Here is a 21,661-nt window from a genome sequence, read left to right on the forward strand (position 1 = left end):
TTTTCCTTGTTCTAAACTGCGAGAGTATTTTCCCTTTATCCTAGTGCTGTTATGTTTTTCTCTGGTTGCATTTCTGCTCTTCTGTTTCGTCATTCTTCAGACTTTTGCTTTGCATTATCAGGTTGGCTTCCTTTTGTCTTTGTTTATTTTTCCGTTATTCTATTCTTGTCTGCCTGTGCATTTCCGTGTTTTTAGTGTGGATTGGGGTTGTGCTTTTGTGTATGGTGTTTCTTTTCCTTTGGGTGGTGGGTTTCATAGGGGGATGAGCATCACTGTGTAGTTGGTAGTGGGTAGTGGTATCTGTTTTAGTTTTTCCCTGCCATTTTCTGCCGTGTGGTTTGGGCTGACGGTAGTGCTCATCGCTGTTTTAGGTATGGCACGTCGGAGGACCGAGGGTGTGAGGGCTAACTTCTCTAGGCGCGAGTAGCGAGTTTCTGTGTCTTGTAGGACTTTGCTTATGAAATAGATGGGTTTTTGTTCTTTATTCTCGTTTTCGCGGATGAGTGCTGCTGCGAGTGCTTCTTCCGTTATGGAAAGGTATAGGTAAAAGGTCTCCCCTATTTCGGGTTTGGCAAGAACCGGTGGTTCTGCTAGGACCTTTTTGAAATGTTGGAATGCTTTTTTGCATTTTGCTTCCCATTTGAAGGGGGCTCCTTTCTTCATTAGCTTGAAGAAAGGGATTGCTTTCTGTGCCGATGCCCCGAGGAAACGGGATAGCGCGGTGAGCTGGCCGGTGAGCTTTTGGATGTCGTTAAGGCTTTTTGGGCTTGTCATTTCGAGGACGGCGCGGCATTTCTCTGGGTTAGCCTCCACCCCGCGTTGTGTGATCATAAAGCCAAGGAATTTTTCTGCCTCCATTTCGAAGGCGCATTTTGCCGGGTTAAGGCGCATTTGGTATTTTCGTAGGGTGTTCATTATGAGTTTGAGGTCACTGATGAGTTGTTCGCCAGATTCGATCTTGGCGAGCATGTCGTCTATGTAGACTTCTAACTTGGTCCCAGATAGGTTCTGGAATATCTTGTTGACGAGCCTTTGCTAGGTGGCTCCAGCGTTCTTCAGGCCGAAGGGCATGACTGTGTAGCAGTACGTTCTGTTGGGGGTGATGAATGCCTTTTTTTCCTCGTCAGGTCGGTGCATAGGTATCTGATTATAGCCGGAGTATGCGTCCATGAAGCTAAGGTATCGGTGGCCGGATGCGGCGTCTACCAATCCGTCGATGTTTGGTAGGGGGAAGGCGTCCTTTGGCGTCCTTTGGACAGGCTTTGTTTAGGTCCGTGTAGTCGACGCTCATTCGCCACTTCTCGTTAGACTTCTTTACAAGCACGACATTTGCCAACCACGTCGTGTAAGGTAGTTCCCTGATGAAGTTTGCTTCGAGTAGGGCTTTGACTTGATTTTTTACCTCGGCTGCTCGGTCTAGGGATATTTTTCGTCTTCTCTGTGCCACGGGTTTGGCTTTGGGATCTATGGCTAGCCGGTGGAACATTAGGTCGGGGTCTATTCCTGGCATGTCGGCCGGTGTGAATGCGAACAGGTCTCTGTTTTGTTTTAGGAGTTGGGAGAGATCCTCTTTAAGGTCGTATGGGAGGTTCCTGTTGATAAATGTGTACTCGTCTTTAGTTTGCCCTACTTGCAGTTTTTCCATGTCGCCTTCTGGTTCTGGCCTAGGCTGGCCGTCTTGTCGGGCATCCAAGTCGGCTAAGAATATGCCGGCCGCATCGCGAGATTTCTTCCGTAGAGCTAGGCTGGTGTTGTCGCATTCTACTGCGATTTCCCGGTCTCCGTGGATGGTACCGATGGAGCCATCTTCCGTTGTGAACTTCATGAAGAGGTATTTGGTAAAGATGACGGCAGAGAAGTCGTTGATTGTTTTTCTTCCGAGGATGACGTTGTAGGCGGTGGAGTCTTTGAGGACCACAAATTCGGATATGATTGTCTTCCTTTGGTTTCCCGTCCCTATGGTGAGGGGGAGGGTGATGGAACCGTCCGGTTTGAGGAAGTTGTCTCCGATTCCCGTGACGCCGTTGCGGTGTGTTTGGAGATTGTCGTTGCAGAGCCCGAGCTTGTCGAAGGCTCCTCTGAAGAGGATGTTGGAGTCTGCTCCGGTGTCCACCAGTATCCTTCGTACTAGTCTTGTACCGATTCTTGCCGAGATGACGAAAGGGGCGTCTTCGGCCGAGGTGTCGTGCTGGCAGTCCTCGAGTAGGAATGTTACCGTGTTGTCGGCAATGGTGATTGGTGTTTGGTTTCAGACTGCCAGGACTTTGAGGTCCTTTTTTAGTGTTGGTTTTGATTTGCCCAACACGTCTTTGCCTGTGATGATGTTTACTATTATAGTTGGGTCGGCCTCTGGGCTTTCCCTAGGGGGTTGTCTTTGTGTTCTTGGGTTGCGTCCTTCTCTTTCCGGCGACCTGTCTTTTTCTACGCGTTTTGGTTCTCTGATGATTTTGGCGAACTCGGGAAGCTTGCCGTCTCTTATGGCTTGTTCGATGGCGTCTTTTAGGTCAAAACAGTCTTGTGTCCTGTGTCCGTAACCTCGGTGATAGTCGCAGTATAGGGTTTTGTTGCCACCGGTTCTTTCTTTGAGTTGTCGGGCTTTTGGGATGATACCTCGATCTGCTATTTGGTGGTATATCTCGGTAATTGGGGCCGTCAGGGGTGTGTAGTTAGAGAATTTGCCGACTCTGGGTGGTCAGTTTATGTTTGTTGGCTTGGGATGGTCCTTCTGACTTTCTCTAGGTGGGGGGTTATGCCGAGGCACCGGGTTGCCGTGTTGGGTGTTGTTGTGCTGCCGTTTGTTGGCAGCTACGACCTAGCTAACTTCCTCGTCATTTATGTAATCCCTGGTGACGTTCTGGATCTCGTGCATGGTCTATACTGGTTTGGTAGTAAGGTTCTTACGGAAGTCTTCGTTCATGAGCCAGTTGGTTAGGTAGAGGCTTGCGATGGAATCTGTGAGTCCGTCTACCATTAGGCATTCATCGTTGAAGCAGTCGAGGTATTTTCTCATGGACTCGTCTTGTTTCTGTGTGACCCCTAATAGGCTGATACTATCAGCCTGATAGGGTGTTTAGCTTTAGTGATTCTGCTTGTAAATTGGGCCATGAACTTCCGGGAAATGTCATGAAAACCGGTTATGGATCCGTTGGGGAGGGCGTTGAACCATTTGATTGCTAGCCCGACTAGGGTTACTGGAAAAGCTCTGCATCGGACTGCGTCGGCGGCGCCTTCTAGGTTCATCCTGGCCTCGAAGGCCGTTAGGTGTTCCTGGGGATCTTTGGTTCTGTCGTACTTCATGTCCGTGGGTTTATCAAAACCTTTAGGGAGTTTTGCTTTTAAGATTCTTCCGGTGAAAGGAGTAGCTCCCATTATTGTGTGGTCGTTTCTTGTGCGCTTGGTTTCTCGGTGTCGTCGGTCTTCATCTGATTCATGTTGATGACCTAGATCTCAGAAAACGCTGCGGTTGTACCTTTTACTGTGTCGCCGTTCTGGCAATTTTTCGTGCCTGGGGTCGCGCGAGATGCTTTGATTGTTTCTCCCGTCGTGTTGCTGGTTTGGCGACCTGCCGCGGTGAGATCTTGATCTGGAGGTTGCGTGACTTCCATTTTTGGCGTTGTATTTTTCCTTGGTGGCAACTCTACCCTCGAGTTCCTGAACTCGGAGGCAGAGGTCTTGGATTATTTGGGCTGCTTTGTCCCCCGTATTTTCGGGGTGCCGTGGTTTCGCGATGACGGGTCCGTTTTCTTTGTTTTGCGCTGGGGTAGCATGGTGGATGGTGTTTGCTATCCTTCCGTGGGGGTGTGACCTCCTGGTGTTCGGGGGTTGGATTTCTTGTTCGGGAGTTATCTTGGTGGCTTAAGGAAGGTTCTTCCAGTTCGTCCCCCATTCCGACTCAATCGGCGCAAGTTCCCCACAGATGGCGCTAATGTACTGGATGCTTCCGGTACGGGTTGAGAGATAGATTGGGAACTTGCGGGTCGAGGTGGATGCCGGATTATTTAACTGGAGCAATAGGGGGTGGTACCTACAAAGACACTCCGACGCTCAAGTTAGAACGGATCTAAGAGGTAGAAGGTGTGTGGAATGAATGAATACATGGGGAGACCTGAGTCCTTTATTTATAGGTGATGGTGAATATCTTATCTTATCTTGTTTGACTAAGATAAGGGAGATATTTGAATTCGAAAGTTGGTTAGGAGTTCTTATCGGGCCGGTTTCGGGCCCTTTGAGTGGCGGAGCAGGTTTGAACCCGGGCAATCGGGTTCGGGTCCATTCCGAGTGTAGGATCCGTGAGCTAGATCCGTAACAATTATTTATCTACTAAATACTCTTAATGTTAGTATAATATTTAAGGTGAATTCTACTCTACCCTTCCTATAATAACATGTATATTACCCTCTGTGACATGTTATCCTTTAATTGGTTGCTATGTTAACTATGGTTAAATTATTGATAATTAAATTATAGCCCAAAGTGGGTAATTATATAATTTACTAAAATATTAAAAATTTATTCTTTGATTCTTCAGCAAATCATGCTCCCACACAATGAACCCTAATCTTCTGTATTTCCTCCCCCGTTCCGGCACTGTCGCCGCCATCCGAGCATAACCGCCTCATTGGGTGCCCTATTCTCTCCGTCTGTCGTGCCATCTCCGTGCTCGAAAGCATCGCCGCCGTCGTCGTCACAAGCAGCGCCGCCTTCCTCGCGGTATCCTTCCCTCTCATGAAATTGCGTTGCAGAATCCCTTATCCACTCTGCAATAACCACCAAGTGTGATAAACATGAATCAAATGGCTTCTTTAACTTGTTCATCGTCTTCATCCTTCTCAACAAAGCTTCATCTTCATTCCTCAACACCTCTAAAAAGAATAAGAAGAAGAAGCAACCACGATTTTCTAAGAATGGTGACTCGTTCCTGTCTCGATGATAGTTTCGCACTTCTCCGAGCAGCTCAATACACTGTATGCCTATGAAACTTGAATTCCCAATTCTGCAGCTTTCAAAGTTTGCAACTTTGTAATTTACTATGTGTGATCAATGTATGATTTTTCATGCATGCTAATTCAGAATTCACTAGCTTTGTTATCATAATTCCTAGTTTCATGTTTTACTTAGCAATGTTTGTCAAAAATTCTTTCTCTTTTTGTTGGGTTGCTTTCTGTGAATTAGTTGATACAGTATTGCATTCTTGTTGTTGATGCCTAGTGTTGTAATGTATGCAGCTTTTTGTTTTCCATATTTTAGGGTTACTAGGCTTATGTTGGGATTAAAACTCCTTTTTTATTTTAATGGCACCCCAATAATCACATCCTTGTAAGTATGCATATATAGATTTAGTTTGTTAAAAATAATGAACCGTTTATAATGTATTTGGAAATTCATGCAGGAATTTATCTTCAAGAGGACTCACTGGACACATAGTAATTTATATCTCCAAGCTTACTGAGTTAGAGTCCTTGTGAGTGACTCGAATGCAAATTCGTTGAATTTTTGTATGTTTTTTCCTATCCTCCACTTGGATTGTAGTGATTTGAGTTTGTTGTGTCAAGGATTTATCAAATAACAGCTTAATTGGGGAGATACCTGTTTTTCTGGTAGAAAACCTGCCATCGCTTAGAGTCCTGTAAGTTTATTTCATACTCTCTGCATTAATATAAATTATTGATTTTGTTGTTACAAAAAAAATAAAGAAGCATTTTCTTTTGTAGAAACTTGCAGAATAACAACCTCATAGGTCTAATTCCAAATGCACTTCTCCAAAAGTCAAGTGAAGGTGTACTATCACTTAGGTATATATCTTACTCTTATTTAATTTGATACCTTGAATCAGTAATACCTGTTATTTACATAATTACATGAATTTTTACAATTATGTAGTATCACATATCAATTTCAGCATACTAGAACGTCACGGGTATACTTTTCACGTAAAATATTTTACATGTAGCGAATGTACTAAAATGTATTACCTTCCATGTAACTATTATTTTCTTGATTTCATTATTTCTCTTTTATCTTATACACATACATACAACTTTAAATCATGACACATGGAAACTTGAAAGTAAGAACCTCCATAGAGATTTTAAACTAAATGTAGTTTTTCACTTTAACTTGATTCTTGTTACTGAATGATGCTAGGTTGGGGCAAAATTCAAATCTATGTGAATCTGGTCCTTGTGACCAACAGACAAAAGATAAAAAGCAAGGAAAACAATCCAGTTATTTATATACTGGCATCTGTTTCTGCATTTTTGATGCTCCTACTGGTAGTTCTTGCAGTAGTTAACATCATTTACATTAAAAAGAGAAAGCTAAAAGGTAAAAGAAATAATACTTCAAACTACAATTTACAGTCCTCTAATACAATTAACCATGACACACATTTTGACCTTAAAATTAGATGATGTCTACATTCATATGGAATCTGGTGATCCTTTGGAATCCAAGCGCCGATAATATTCATTCGATGAAGTTGTTAACATGACCAATAACTTTGAGAGAGTCCTCGGTAGAGGTGGATTTGGAACAGTTTACTAGGCATTATTGATGATATTCCAGTAGCTGTCAAGATGCTTTTGCAATCATCAGCACAAGGATATCAGAAATTTCTCGCAGAGGTAAATTTGATAATAAAAATGTTGGTTATCTAATATTTCTTGAATCTCAATACAAAATATTCAATAAGTATAAAAACAAAGGTAAATTCTACTCTACCCTTCCTATAATAACATGTATATTATCCTCTGTGATATGTCATCTTTTAATTGGTTGCTATGTTAACTATGGTTAAACTATTAGTAATTGAATTATAGCCCAAAGTGGGTAATTATACAATTTATTAAAATAGTAAAAATTCAATCTTTGATTTTTTCCCAAATCATGCTCCTACAATGAACCCTAATCTTCTGTATCTCCTCCCCCGTTCCGGCACCGTTGTCGCCACCCGAGCATAACCGCGTTATTGGCCTCCCCCGTTCTGGCACTGTCGTTGCCATCCGAGCATAACCGCCTCATTGGGTGCCCCATTCTCTCCGTCTGTCATGCCATCTCCATGCTCGAAAGCATCGCTGCCGCCGTCGTCACAAGCAGCGCCGCCTTCCTCAAGGTATCCTTCCCTCTCACCCAATATTATTATTATCAAGATCGGTACATGGAAGGATAGACTATAAGCATAATTTCTTTGTATTTTTGGGGTACAAATTCTTTTATAGATTTCAATTCAGATGACATAAATGCTTTGATCTCATTGGTTTTTTTGAAGGACTTGCAAGTTGTCTACCAGCAAGTACGAGATTCTGGATATGGAGATTTATTGCCGATGAATCTTTAGCTATTGCTGCTTCAAGTATCCTTCCTCGTTGGAAATACTTTTGTTTTCTCATATTCTACTCTACCCTTCCTATAATAACATGTATATTATCCTCTGTGACATGTCATCCTTTAATTGGTTGCTATGTTAACTATGGTTAAACTATTGGTAATTGAATTATACCCCAAAGTGGGTAATTATATAATTTACTAAGATAGTAAAAATTCAATCTTTGATTCTTCCCCAAATCATGCTCCCACAATGAACCCTAATCTTCTGTATTCGCCACCTGAGCATAACCGCATCATTGGCCTCCCCTGTTCCGGCACCGTCGTCGCCACTAGAGCATAACCGCATCATTGGCCTCCCCCGTTCCGGCACCGTCGTCGCCATCCGAGCATAACCGCCTCATTGGGTGCCCGTTTCTCTCCGTCTGTCGTGCCATCTCCGTGCTCGAAAGCATCGCCACCGCCGTCATCACAAGCAGCGCCGCCTTCCTTAAGGTATCCTTCCCTCTCACCCAATATTATTATTATCAAGATCGGTACATGGAAGGATAGACTATAAGCATAATTCCTTTGTATTTTTGGGGTACAAATTCTTTTATAGATTTCAATTCAGATGACGTAAATGCTTTGATTTCATTGTTTTTTTTTGAAGGACTTGCAAGTTGTCCACCAGCAAGTTCGAGATTCTGGATATGGAGATTTATTGCCGATGAATCTTTAGCTATTGCTGCTTCAAGTATCCTTCCTCGTTGGAAATACTTTCGTTTTCTCAGATTCTTAGGTCCCCCCCCCCCAAAAAAACACCAAAGAAAAAGAAAAAAATCATATATATTTTGTTAACTATGTTATTCTTTGTAAGCAAGAGTAAGAAACAGAGGTTGGTTCCTTGACTAGTCTTACTTGTTCATTCTTTTATCTTATTAGTTCAGGCAATCACTCTATCAACCTGTATAGTTGCTCAAAATAATGCATTGTTCGCTTTGCTGGTGTCAAATAATTTTGCTCAGATAAAAAGCAATGTGTTTAAGCGATACAGCAGAGACAATGTATACAGTTTGGTTTACTTTGGTAAGTTATTGTGCCTACTAGAGTTTATTTTCCTTTGATTTCTGCTTATTTGGTATATTGATGATTAGTTCCTATGCTAAATAGAAAATTATGCAAACCTTTTTAGAATATGATGAATAGAAGTCACTTTTTAAGTAAAATGAAAGTTAGATATGGTGTTGAAGTCCATGATTAGTGCATTCCTTTGATTTAAATTCCAATTTTGTTAGGACTTAATGGGTTGCATTGGTTAAACACTAATAAATATTTTATGTATGCGTTTTGATCTTTTAAGGAAATATGATATGAATATGATAAGGGTATTATGGACAATTAGGAGGTACATTGTTAGTGAGTGAGAATTATGGAAACATATATGCGAAATGATAATTGATATCATCAAGCATTCATTCATTACTAAATTCAATGACATGAAACCCATTACATACTCTGAGTTCCTTGAAGACCTCTGTAAACAGGTATTTTCATCTGATTTTATGTGCATTTCATCCATGCACTATTATTGGTTGTTTATTCTGATTAAAAAGGCATTAAACAGCAGGTTGTGCATGATTAATTTGCATATGTTTCAAATCTCTCATAGGGTATCTTGAATTTGAGTGGCTTTATAAGCAATAATACATTGAAAATACCACAGCCTTCCATAATTCAATTTCTAAATTTCTTTTGTGATTATTTGTTGTAAACTTGTAATATGTTTTTCTTTACTGCAATATCGAATCCAATATGGTTTTATATGCCTTTTGTATTCCTTTATAGCAATATGGTTCAATCTCTCTAAATAACTTGGTCATTTTTCTTCTCAATTGATTGTGTCCCTTTGATTTCTTTCATTATTGTTTCTTTGATTTATAGTTTAATTCCAGTGAATTCAATTTATAAGTGAATACTTTTACCATATTTCACCAAAAAGCAAGAAAAGAAGAAGAGAACAAGAATACTTTTACCATATGGAAGGAGTTTTTTTTAATATAAATAGGCATTTGCACATGGTGTATCCTGTTGGAAAGCAAGAATATACTATTTAGTTGACACTTGAAAAAGCCAACTATTACTGCATAAAGAATGATGTATAATTATGCAACTTTAAATAAAATTTTAAATAAAATTCCAAGAACTGCTGAAATTAGGAGAATTGTAATGTTTTAGTGACTTTCCAAGAAATGAATATGCAAAACTAGTTCTTTTTTTTTCCTTAAGAGAGATATATTAGAGCTATGGGGTGCTGTAAGGCATGGCAATTTAAGGTTTCTGCATATTTCAGTGGCAAAATTAAATTATTGAAGGACAAGTCATGTGTGTCTGATCGAGCATGCTATTGGCTAGGTTTTCTTTCTTATTCAGAAAAATGTCAAAACCAAGCACCCTCAGTTGCTGTATGAATCAAAACCAAGCACCCTGTGTAGGTGTATATCATTGATTTTGGTATTGCTAAGAAATACAGGGACATTTCTACACATCTGCACATTCCTTACAGGTCTCTTTTTTTTACAATCATTCTTACTTTTTATTTATTTTATTTGATTTTATGTACCATGGTTAGAATGTTCAACATAAAATTATTTTAGATTTTTGGAATTCTAGAATGATCTTTTACTATGGAAAAACCGATATCTGAAATGTTAAGATATTGCTGCTCGTGATAGACTGACTATTTAATTGTTGAGATTTATGGTAAAAGAGTAGCACATAAATCTATAAATAAATTTGTGGCTGTTTGCTGTCAACATTCTTGTGTGGTTTCTATGAATTTGACTTGCTTGTTTGCTCTGCAGAGAGAATAAGAATTTGACAAGAACGGCTAGGTATGCTACAATGGTCAATGGTGCCTTTCATGGCTGGTTCTTTGGATGCTGCAATCAACACCTTCGAGCATGAAGGCCAAGTTGGTATGGTATTCAAAATGTATAAAAACTCTGCTGGCTTCTTCTAGCAGTTAGAAACCTCCATTGAATCAACTTTGGAAGAAAGTGATATGGAGAAAAGAGAAAACGGGGAGCTGCTTGAAATGAAGGTGGCAATGAAATTGGAAAGAAGCGTATCACAGCTTCTGCTTCCTATCGAATGGAAGGAATCACGGTTGATGAATTTTGCCAGCAAGTTATGAGAGGCTAACATCACTAATTCATTCTTCTAGTAGTTTAACCATTTTAAAAGTGATGTATATGCAAGTTATGAGCTATGTTTGAGCTTGAAGTTGAGCTCTATATTTTGTATTATATACACATCTATACATATATAATTATTTTAATATAAGACAAGTTCGAGCCAACTTTTGAGCTTTTAGTAAGTCGAAGTTGAATTTGATTTGATGCGATCAAGATCTAGAATACAAGCAAATACAATTTGTGAGGAATTACTTAGTTTTGGTGAATGTCATTATAACTTTCCAGTTACTTATGTTTGAACTTGCATCTACCAATACAAGAAACTCCGAAAAATACTTAGTAACTATGATTCAGAATATACAAAGTACAAACCATTCAAATCCCTGATAATTGACTTCTAATTCTACTCAACTTGCATAGTAGAATTTGCTTCCTCTAAAATGCTCTTATGCACTTTAGTTCCTTTAACATTTTGCTGGAGAAGGACAATTGAATAAAAAAATATTTATAATGGTGAAAACTTAGTACATCATTTAAAATACTCAAAATTGTTGTGCGTATGTTAATATTTGACAAGCTTTCATCGAGAAGTGGCTCAAGCTAATTCTTCAACAAAGTTAGTACTCCATGGTCCAAAAACTCTAATTGGAGCTGTTTCCTGCAAAATAGACAAATAGTTGGTGAAGATTACCAAAGAAAATATGCACAAGTAAGATAGAGTATTAAGGAAACACCAGAGCACACTTAATATGACAGAAAATCAACAGACTTCGAGAGGATTTCTCTTGTTAGCATACTCATACAAACGGCCAAGGCTGGAGAAGACAACAAGAGCGACTTCAGCATCACAAAGCACAGACAGTTCATATTAGAATTATCTTTATAATTTTTTATTTTATCTAAATTTAATTTTTTACACTTTTAGATTTAATTTAAAAAATTTGTGTTAATGTTAGAATAGAAATGGAAAGCAACAAGAAATGGTGTTGGAAAGTCCAAGTAAAAGCAGAGGCTCAACAAAATCAGACAGCAGAATAGAAACAGAAGTGAAACATATTCAAGGAAGGAAGAAGAAAAAACCGAAATAGTGATGAGCAAGAGCAACAATGAATCAACAAACAAGAATACCAACAATAAAGTAAACAATACCAACAAACAGCAACAATGAATCAATGATTTTAGAACAAAAACTAGTGAAATTACATAGTAACTCATCAGTATTACTAACAAAATTTCAAAACAAGCAAAATAAGTGCAGCAAACCAAAAATCAATTCAGAATCACATAATCACAGAATCAGAATCAGAAAATCAGAGAATCATATAATTTGAACTAAGCAAAACAAGCAAATTTGAACCCAGCAACTCAGAAGCACAAAATCAAAGTTATTAATAAGAAAGTAACAAAACCCTAAACAAATCCAGCAACTCAGAATCACGGAAATTATAATTAACAAAATCAAGCCCAAACTATTTCATAATTATAAACCCAAGTTATCAACAATAAACTGAGGTGGAGGTGGCGACCTGCTGTGTTGATCGTGGGTGGCCAAAACCCAGAAACGCTGCTGGGTGGAGGTGGTGAGGTGCTGTGTTGATCGTGGCCTCGTGGGTGCTGTCTGCTGTGCTGCCCTATTGGGTCAGTCGGTGGCAAAAGAAATATAACGCATATTAGTAAATGTAAATGGATCTTAGTACCTTTGGACATTACGGCCCTTCATTGACATTACTTGATAAAGGTCTTCTAATATAGTCCACATACTTTTTTACTGCCTAATAAAGGTTGCTAGAATCACATAAAAGAAATTTATCAAAACTGTGATCCACAGCAACACAGGCAAATGGCTTATTGTTAACAGAAAACGATCTCAAATCCGTCAATTGACCAGGCTTTAGCTTGGGATAAGCTGAGTACAGGTATGAAGTAATAAAAAAATCTAGCACAACATCTCTAGGAAACTCCAGTCGCTGCAAAAAAGAAATGTCAGGTTACAACAGATAAATAATCAATGTCTTATCGGAGTTCTCAGGTTTATAGAGTACAGAAATATTTCCTATCATAACTGAGACATTGGTGTCAACAGTAAAGAAGCCTTGCCTGGTAGAAACCTCCTCCATGCTTATTGTTAGAAGGATGCACAAATGGCTGACGAAGCAGATCCTTATGGATGAAGTGATATCCCAACTTATCTTCGAGGGAAAGAATGTTTATACATCAGCAGAGAGAGGAATATAGCCAACACTTCCTCGGTAAACATTAATCAATTATGAGGCTTCAAAACCAACTTGTATGCCAAGCCACGTAAGAAATATAATTGCAATTTTAAAGCCACTATCAACTATAAATGCTCCGACCAAAGCTTCAACTGCATCATCAATTGTTTTTCTATATAGCCAGTGGTGATTTTTATTGCACTTGATTTCATTTGAGCTTCCTTGCTCTTTAATAGAATTTAAGCATGAGTAAAAGTGGAAGAAAATTAAGAGTTTATATTTACTTATAAGTGGAAGAAAATTTGGGCATCATATCAAAGTGGAACTGAATTTATTTAATTAAGAGTTTGTATTTACTTATAACTCCAAAACACATATCAAAAAGGGTAGAAGCCTCTTGTTCTACCTCTAGATTACCGTTTCTATTGCATTCAAATTGCTATAATTGAAGAAAATTATGAATAAATGCAGTTGAACATTGAAGTAATGCCATGATAGTGACTTCAGCAAAATTTTATAGAGTGATCTGAAAATTGTATAGTCAAAGAAAGTTTAAAATAAAAATTTCTCAAATCCAAGGGACACACTGCCATATAAATGAAAAGGGAAATGTTCATTAAATACCAAGAAGGATCACTCTAAATCAACATGTAAACTAAATGAGGCATATATATATAGAACTGCAAACTAAATTCAAAAGCTTACAGGTGGTTCATTGGGATACTCAGGAGGGAAACATATATCAAAGAAGAATATCCCGTCATGATACGGGATTCCGGATGCACCAACAATCACTGCACGCATGAGATCTATTCTTTCTTCAAACACACGAACATAAATAGTTTCTGTTTAGACCATTAAAGAGATGGCAAGTGTATTTTCTCAATATTTCTTTTTACTCAAGTAATTAATAGAAGATTTTATTCAAATTTTCAAAACAAACAAGTACAAACCAGGAAGCTTTTTCTCGAGGATGTTCCATTCTTGCTGAACCTTTTTTGCCCAGCCTCTTTTCACCTACTAAGGGCCCAAAGAAGATGAAACAATTAGCCTAAAAGTTTTAATGTAATTATGTCAATTTCAATGATCACATGTTAATTTCTAACATGAGATAATGTCAATGCACTACCATCACCAAAGAAGTGATGGTCAGAGCAATTTTTTAGTATATCAAATTGCTGAAACTGATTTGAATTATTGTTGTGGAAAGGGAATGGAGAATTATTATGTTCATGAGTCTTGACAACTTCTGGATTTGGAGTTATTTCTTCAATAAATTGCAACTTATCCACTTGATGTGAGTGAGTGCATTGGTTACAAGTTTCCAAATCTTTATTATCAAGAAAATCAGATCCATTCTCCTCTTCATATGTGGGTACTGAGGAAACTGCTCCTGAAAAGGGGTGTTGTACCAAGTGTCTGGAATATGCTGGCTTTAATGCTAGAGAAAAGTTCAAAGGCAGCTCGAGGAAGGAAAAAGGAACTACACTCCCTGAATTGCTTTTCACAATTCTCTCTAACACCATCACTATTTAACAAGTCCTGTTCATCAAACATGACATTCAGTTTGGAATTAGACAGTTGCATACTTGCATTTGGTAATGAATCTTAACAACACAACAGCAACAACTAGAACTAGATGTTTTCAATTATAGTTTCCATGGTGAGACCTGTGTCTTAGTGTCACCTAAATAATTCAGTCAACAGCAGCTACTAATATTCAAGAAAATGCCTACTACACACATTTTCCTTCTTGTCAAAGGGTAGACTTCTGTGTTCAATCATCTCTTGAGGTAACTCATCAACATTAGTTTCATGAGGAATGGAGATAACAGATGAACCTTCATGTTTTTCAATTCGAAAAACTTCATAAGGTGCAACCTGTTGAGAAAATAAATAAATAATAACTTGTTAGCTTACTCATTTAACTAAAGCATATGAATACAGATAATTGTAGGACATATCTTGGTTGTGAAACCATTAGCCCAATTTACCTCCATGTTACCATCTTCGAAACCAGTAACATTCCCAACACAACACAGGAAAGGATTATCAGGGAACTCATCTACACAATGAACTTGGTTCCCATCTTCAAGAGAAGCCTCCGCCTTCAAGTCAGTTACTGACTTGCCATTATCTTTACCAGCTTGGTCCCCAAGCTATTTTTGAGCCACAAACACAATATCACCAAAACAAAAGGAGTAGTCTGGGTGCTCTACAAGTTCGTAGGCGCTCACAGTTTCCTCCGTTTTGTCTCCAGCAAAATTATCTTCATTGGAAATGGAAACAGCTTTCCATTGTAACTTAACAGTATGCTCCAATGCATCGACACATCGGACAACACCCCATCTTTGATCATTAGGCTTAAGAGGATCATAAGAAGCACCTTTTTCAAGCACGAACTGATGAGGCCAAACGAACAGAGATGTCAGGCGGCGAGGGAAGCACGAATAAGTTCTTGACAGTGACGGTTACGGTGACGGTGACGGGGCACGGTAAAGATAGAGAAAGTGCTCTCGAACAGAGGAGACGACTTCAAGCTCCTGCGACGGCACCAAGCTTCCACACGCGATGCCTGTACATGCGACGGGGCTGCGGGCGGCGAGGCTGGGTCAATGGGTGAGTAGAGTTGAGTTGATTTTTTCTTTCAATTTCAGAGAGGAATGGGGCTGAGGTGAATTGAGTTTCTGCACAATGATAAAAATATAACTTTACTTTTTAATGTTTATAGAAATTATATATTTATCCCTCCTATAAAATTATTTAATTACAAAATTACCCTACTTTAGTTAAGATATTAACTCTTATTGAGTTAAATTAATTCAAACTAAAACTAAACATCCAATTAAAACATGCCACGTCACAAAGGGTAATTTACATGTTGATTTAGAAGGGGTTGGATAGAATTCACCTATATTTCTTGTAACGAATATTCAAACACTAAAATAACACAATAAAATATATATATGTGGGTACAATTATATTTTCATATATATTGATTCAAGGAAAATTAATTTTAGCACAGAGAAAACACTTCCAAATAAAAAACGTATCTTTCCCCTTTTTAATAAATGAATAGACAAATACATAGCCATCCAAATGTTTTTGTTCAAAATAATTTTTAAACTTAAGAAAACTTAAACCAGCAGCAAATTAAAGAAGTCAATAGAGCTAAAAGAGAAGTCAACTGTGATGAATGAAAAACAGAATTTACTGACAATATAATTTGGTTGCCGCGGTCTTTGGTAAACTCTCTCCTTTCTATTTTCAATTGAATTGGTCCAAAACAACTTCGTAGATATCACCAGCCACTCTACCAGGAAAATTCATACAAACGCGCACACGAAATTTTAAATAATTTTCCGAAAGAAATTTCCGATATAATTTCCAATAAAACTACACTCAATTTACCTAACTGTGACACTTTGTATATAGTCTTTCATAAATAATCAAATTGTAAATTATCATCTAAAACACCAACATTATTCTATACGTCAGGCAACAACTCTACGCGAAATCAAACAGCGTTTTTCACTTTTTTTTTTGTTTTTAATTAAATTTCCGTTCCTTATATAAACCACACTCTACTCCTGCCCTTTCATATCAAACACACTTTCATAATCACATATATCAAAGTACTATACTCTATATAGTAGTGTTTGAATTTGATTATTTTTAGAACAAGTAAAAGTTTACTTATAAGTTATAAGCCTTTTAATTTTATATATGGAATCTATTAGGCCAAGCACACTAGAGATTATGGTTATATCTGGCGAGAATCTATGCATGAATCAGAATCCAGTGAAGGAAGCTTATGTTGTGATTCGAGCTGAGTCCCTCAAATGTTGCACGACAAAGATGGCGAAATACGGTGGCGAAAACACTTCGAGCTTGCTCTCATGGAATGAGAAATTCTTGATGGACATACCCCTGCATGCAAGGTCCATAACCTTTGAGGTGCAATGCAAGAACTCAAACGGCGCCGTTAGAAGCGTTGGTGTGGCAAGGATAGCCATTTCCCATTTTCTTGGAGAGAAGAATAATGTTAATGGTAGCAAGGGAATTTATGAATGCACCATGCAGAAGATGATGAGTTATAGGTTGAGGGATTGGGATGGACGGCGAAATGGGGTTATCAATTTCTCGGTGAGGGTGGCAAAGCTGCCGGAGGAGGATCCTTTATTGGAAGCAAAAGCGGTGGTGCCGGCGCCGGCGAAGGGAATTCCAGTGAGGAGTTGTGGATTTGAGGGAAGGGTTTTGGGGTTTAAGGTGGATGAGAGTAATAATTCAAATGGGGTAGCTGTTGGCATTCCACTTTGGTGGAGTTACCCTAGCAATATTTAAAGCTTTTTTTAGTTATTTTCTTAATTCTTTTGTGATGGAGAGGAAATTAATAATTATTATTACAAAAACGTTATTTGTACACATAATCAACTACTAAATTCAGTTACAATGTATTTATATATAAATATATATGTATTTTAATTTATTTTAATGTGTATTTTGTATTTTAAAATATATTCTATTTTAATGACTAATTTTAGTATATATCTAATATGATTGTTATTATTATATAATAGTTGTTGATTTTGAGTCTGTTACACATATAAAGAATAGTATTTAATTTATTTTAATCACTTTGGGTTGGTCGAGTGATCAGTTCACTCATCCACTTAAATAAAATTTAGATCTACATCAAATTAATTCTTAACTTATTAGGTTGGAGAGCAATACATATTAGGATTTGGTTCTGGTTTTATGATTTAAATGCGGGGAGATTATATGTATTCAAGCTAGTTAATTATTGTATTTATATTCATACAAGAACTTTTCATTGTTTATAATTTAAAATGATTGAAAAGAGTTTAATTAAGGAGTGCTAGGAGGCAGTAGAATTTGTGATGTTTAGTCATCAATTAGCCATTATCAATATTTTTAATAGTATGAGATGAGATCTAATGATATAGGATTAATTATTTTTTCTTTGATGATTAAGTGCTAACCAAATTTTAACAAAAGTGGTGGCCCTAAACTTTCTCTAACATTTAAACCGCTATATATAGACGAAGCCCATAGAATGTTGTACAATAATAATAACAATATTGGAGTAGTATTAGTAGAATTATTAGATAATTAGAGGTTAGTAACATTTTAATTTCATTTTTATATGTGTGTATTCTTTAATTTTTTTTTAATCAAAATATTCTGTCATCATTTTATTCTTTAAGGCAACTGAATATGAGCGAAAGGGGCTTGACTGGTGAAGAAACTTAAGATGCTATCAGCCTCTAACCTTTTTATCCGAAAATATTGATATCATCTTTGATGCATGTACCTAAAAGGAAACTTGAATACTATGTGTGGCTGTGTGACTGTGTGAGTTGCGTATGAGAAGCTTGATTATCACAAAAATTTTATCAATGACATGTTTTTCTTGAAGATGATATCATAGAAGGCAGTGTAATTATTGGATGAACAAAGATATACTTGGAAAATTTATCTACTTGTTCAATAAACAAGGATCTTCTAATTTCTAAACGATTTGTGTTACGGCCTGGCCCAATTTCACGCGGGTCAACCCGACCCGAGTTCCCTCCGGTCCAGCAACGCGCCCTCCACCCGACCCGGACACGCGTCCCGTACGGCTTGCACACAGCTGTGGGACAGCGTCCTTGAGGGTATGGGCCTGTCCACTTCTGACATGTATATAAGGAGGAGACTGGCTCTCCCCCCGAGGTACGTGACATTCTTACACCACCTCCTTTCCGCCTGCACATATTCTGACAAGAGCGTCAGAGTGTCTTTGCAGGTGGCACCCCCCCTCTCCATGCGAAGTGCTCGGGACCTCGCACACCCGGGACCAGGAGACCACGACCAGACGAGCCTTTCCACCATCCCAAGCGTTGACCTCAGGGTCTTAACCCGAACCGTCCGGTATCCGACTTGCCGAACATTGGCGCCGTCTGTGGGGAGACTTCATCCATGGATTTCGTACTGGTCCAAACTGGGACAGGCTCCGAGGTAGCGCCTCCCGTGCTCGCGGGAGGCGCCGTTGCGACGGAAACACGGCAACAACAGAGGTCGCCCCCAAGGGATGCGACGCAAACTCACGAGAGACGCCCCTTCGGGGGGACAGGTGACAACCACGCCAGGATAATGCAAGAACTACGCCATAGAATGCATGACTTAGAGCGCAGGCTAGCAGAGAGAGAGCGCGACCAACGCTCCCCAGAGCGGAGCCCCACCCGTTCCCGTTCAAGGAGCCGCTCGAGGCGCACGCCCAGCCCCCAATACGAGTCGGAGAGCACTGGGGGGCGGGTACGCCCCAGAAGAAGAAGTCGGGACCCCATCATCTACGCCCGACACGAAAGGCGGCATGCGTCGAACAGGGGCGACGAGGAGGCGCGCCGCGAGAACGACGAGTCGAGAAAAACTGCCCGAGGACCCGTCATAATAGGAGCGACTCCTTTCCACCATTCCGTACTCGAGGTCCGACTACCGAAGCACTTCGACAAGCCGACAGACATGAAGTATGACGGAACGCAAGACCCCCTGGAACACTTGACGGCCTTCGAGGCCAGGATGAACCTGGAAGGAGTGGGAGACGAAGTCAGATGTCGCGCTTTCCCGGTCACCTTAGCGGGCCCGGAAATACGGTGGTTCAACAACCTCCCGCAAGGCTCGGTGACCCAATTCTCCGACATTAGCCACGCCTTCTTGGCTCAGTTCACGACTAGGATTGTCAAAGCCAAACACCCAATCAATTTGCTAGGGGTGACACAGAGACCCGGAGAGCCGACCAGGAAGTACCTGGACCGTTTTAATGACGAGTGCTTGGAAATTGACGGTCTGACGGACTCGGTGGCAAGTTTGTGCTTAACGAACGGGCTCTCGAATGAGGACTTCAGGAAACACCTCACCACAAAGCCCGTCTGGACGATGCAAGAAATCAGTGCGTGGCCAAAGAATATATCAATGACGAGGAAGTCAGCCGGGTTGTGGCTGCCAATAAACGGCAGCCCGCCTACAACCAAGCCCGGCACTTTGAAGCCAGAGAAAGACCAAAAAAACACGCCAAGGACGGTGGTCCGAGTAAACCACCCAAACCGTTCCCCCGAGTTGGGAAGTTCACCAACTACACCCCCCTCACGGCATCGATCACTGAAATTTACCAACAGATAGCAGAAAAGGGGATACTATCGAAACCCCGACCACTGAAGGACAGGACGGGAGGAAACAAGAACCTCTACTGCGAGTATCACAAGGGTTACGGGCACAAGACCCAAGACTGTTTTGACCTAAAGGACGCCCTCGAGCAAGCTATCAGGGACGGCAAACTCGCCGACTTCTCCCACCTTATAAGGGAACCAAGGAGACGCAACCGGGACCACGACAACGAAGACAGATCCCGACCAACGAGGCGACGACAAGAACCAGAGGCTGACGACCACGGTCTCACGGTGGTAAACGTGGTGACGGCCAGGAATACCGCCCCGAGGTCGAAATCGGCGCAGAAGAAAGATGCCAAGGTCCTAGCGGTCTCCACCTCACCCGTTAGAAATCTTAAGGGTCTCCCACCTATCTCTTTCGACCCGGAGGACCAATGGTTCGACGAGGTGCCGGAAAGTCCGCCCATGGTCATCACGGCTAGGGTTGGAACTGGCCTCGTCAAACGAATCCTGGTAGACACGGGGGCAGACTCAAATATCATGTTCCGAAACGTTTTCGATGCCCTGGGATTGAAAGACTCCGACCTGACAACCCACCAGCACGGTGTGGTGGGGTTAGGAGACCACTTCATCAAGCCGGACGGAATCATCACACTCCCGACCTCTGTGGGACAAGGGCAAAGACGGAGAACAGTCATGGCAGACTTTGTAATATTAAGAGATTCGACGGCTTATAATATCATCCTGGGGAGAAAGACCATTAACGACCTGGGGGCAGATATCAGTACGAAACTACTGGTAATGAAGTTCATCACCGATGACGGATCCGTGGGATCCCTCAGGGGCAACTTGGAAATGGCGATCGCTTGCGACCACGCCAGCCTTTCTCTCAGAAAAAAATCCAAAGAAGCGTCAGGGGTCTTCCTGGCCGACCTGGATGCCAGAGTAGACGACAAACCCAGACCGGAGCCAGAAGGAGACTTGGAAAAGTTCAGAGTCGGCGAGGAGGATGATAAATTCACATTCATAAACAGAAACCTCCCCCACGAGATAAAGGAGCCCTTGATGAAAATGATCAGGGCCAATGCCGACCTCTTTGCCTGGACACCTGCTGACATGCCCGGGATAGATCCCCAGCTCATGTCGCATCACCTGGCCGTAAAGGCACGAGCCAAACCAGTGGCCCAGAGAAGGAGAAAAATGTCGCAGGAAAGGGCGGAAGAGGTGGCCAAGCAAACGGCCGGCCTCCTAGAAGCGGGGTTCATCCGGGAACTGGACTACTCGACTTGGTTGTCGAATGTAGTTCTGGTTAAAAAATACAATGGAAGATGGAGAATGTGTGTGGACTACTCTGACCTCAACAAGGCTTGTCCCAAGGACTGCTACCCCCTGCCTAATATTGATGCACTCGTCGACGCAGCGGCGGGGTACAGATATCTAAGCTTCATGGATGCCTACTCAAGGTACAATCAGATACCGATGCACCGACCCGACGAGGAAAAAACGGCGTTCATAACGCCAGGGGCATCTATTGTTACAAGGTAATGCCCTTTGGTTTAAAAAATGCTGGAGCCACATACCAAAGGTTGATGAATAAGATATTCAGCGAACTCATGGGCAAAACAGTAGAAGTCTATGTGGATGACATACTCGCAAAGACCGCACGACCCGACGATCTCCTGACCGACCTTAACGGCGTTTTCTCGTCCCTCCGGCAACACGGCATGAGGCTTAATCCGCTCAAATGTGCGTTCGCCATGGAGGCCGGAAAGTTCCTGGG

At 40.6% G+C, this 21,661-nt stretch overlaps 1 protein-coding gene, 2 long non-coding RNA genes and 1 pseudogene across 3 annotated transcripts; 2 read left to right on the forward strand and 2 right to left on the reverse strand.

Annotated features, from left to right (window-relative positions):
• LOC107638028 lies at window positions 5,436-6,187 on the forward strand. Its single transcript, XR_002361718.1, has 3 exons — window positions 5,436-5,626; window positions 5,712-5,792; window positions 6,145-6,187. It is a non-coding gene; the product is annotated as an uncharacterized LOC107638028 (long non-coding RNA).
• On the reverse strand, window positions 10,989-11,305 carry LOC110271229. Its single transcript, XR_002361717.1, has 2 exons — window positions 11,269-11,305; window positions 10,989-11,157 (listed from the first exon to the last, which is right to left on the reverse strand). It is a non-coding gene; the product is annotated as an uncharacterized LOC110271229 (long non-coding RNA).
• On the reverse strand, window positions 13,382-15,295 carry LOC107637053 (annotated as a pseudogene).
• On the forward strand, window positions 16,306-17,121 carry LOC107638029 (BON1-associated protein 1-like). The gene has a single exon (XM_016341230.2). It carries the CDS (start codon window positions 16,439-16,441, stop codon window positions 17,054-17,056), a length of 618 nt encoding a protein of 205 aa, XP_016196716.1. The 5' UTR covers window positions 16,306-16,438; the 3' UTR covers window positions 17,057-17,121.

The sequence above is a fragment of the Arachis ipaensis genome, chromosome B04 (assembly GCF_000816755.2).
Source record: "Arachis ipaensis cultivar K30076 chromosome B04, Araip1.1, whole genome shotgun sequence".
NCBI classification, from domain to species: Eukaryota; Viridiplantae; Streptophyta; class Magnoliopsida; order Fabales; family Fabaceae; genus Arachis; species Arachis ipaensis.

What these genes read in the sequence shown, in the direction of transcription:
- LOC107638029 (XM_016341230.2), top strand. Translation starts at nt 16,439, where the DNA reads ATGGAATCTATTAGGCCAAGCACACTAGAGATTATGGTTATATCTGGC.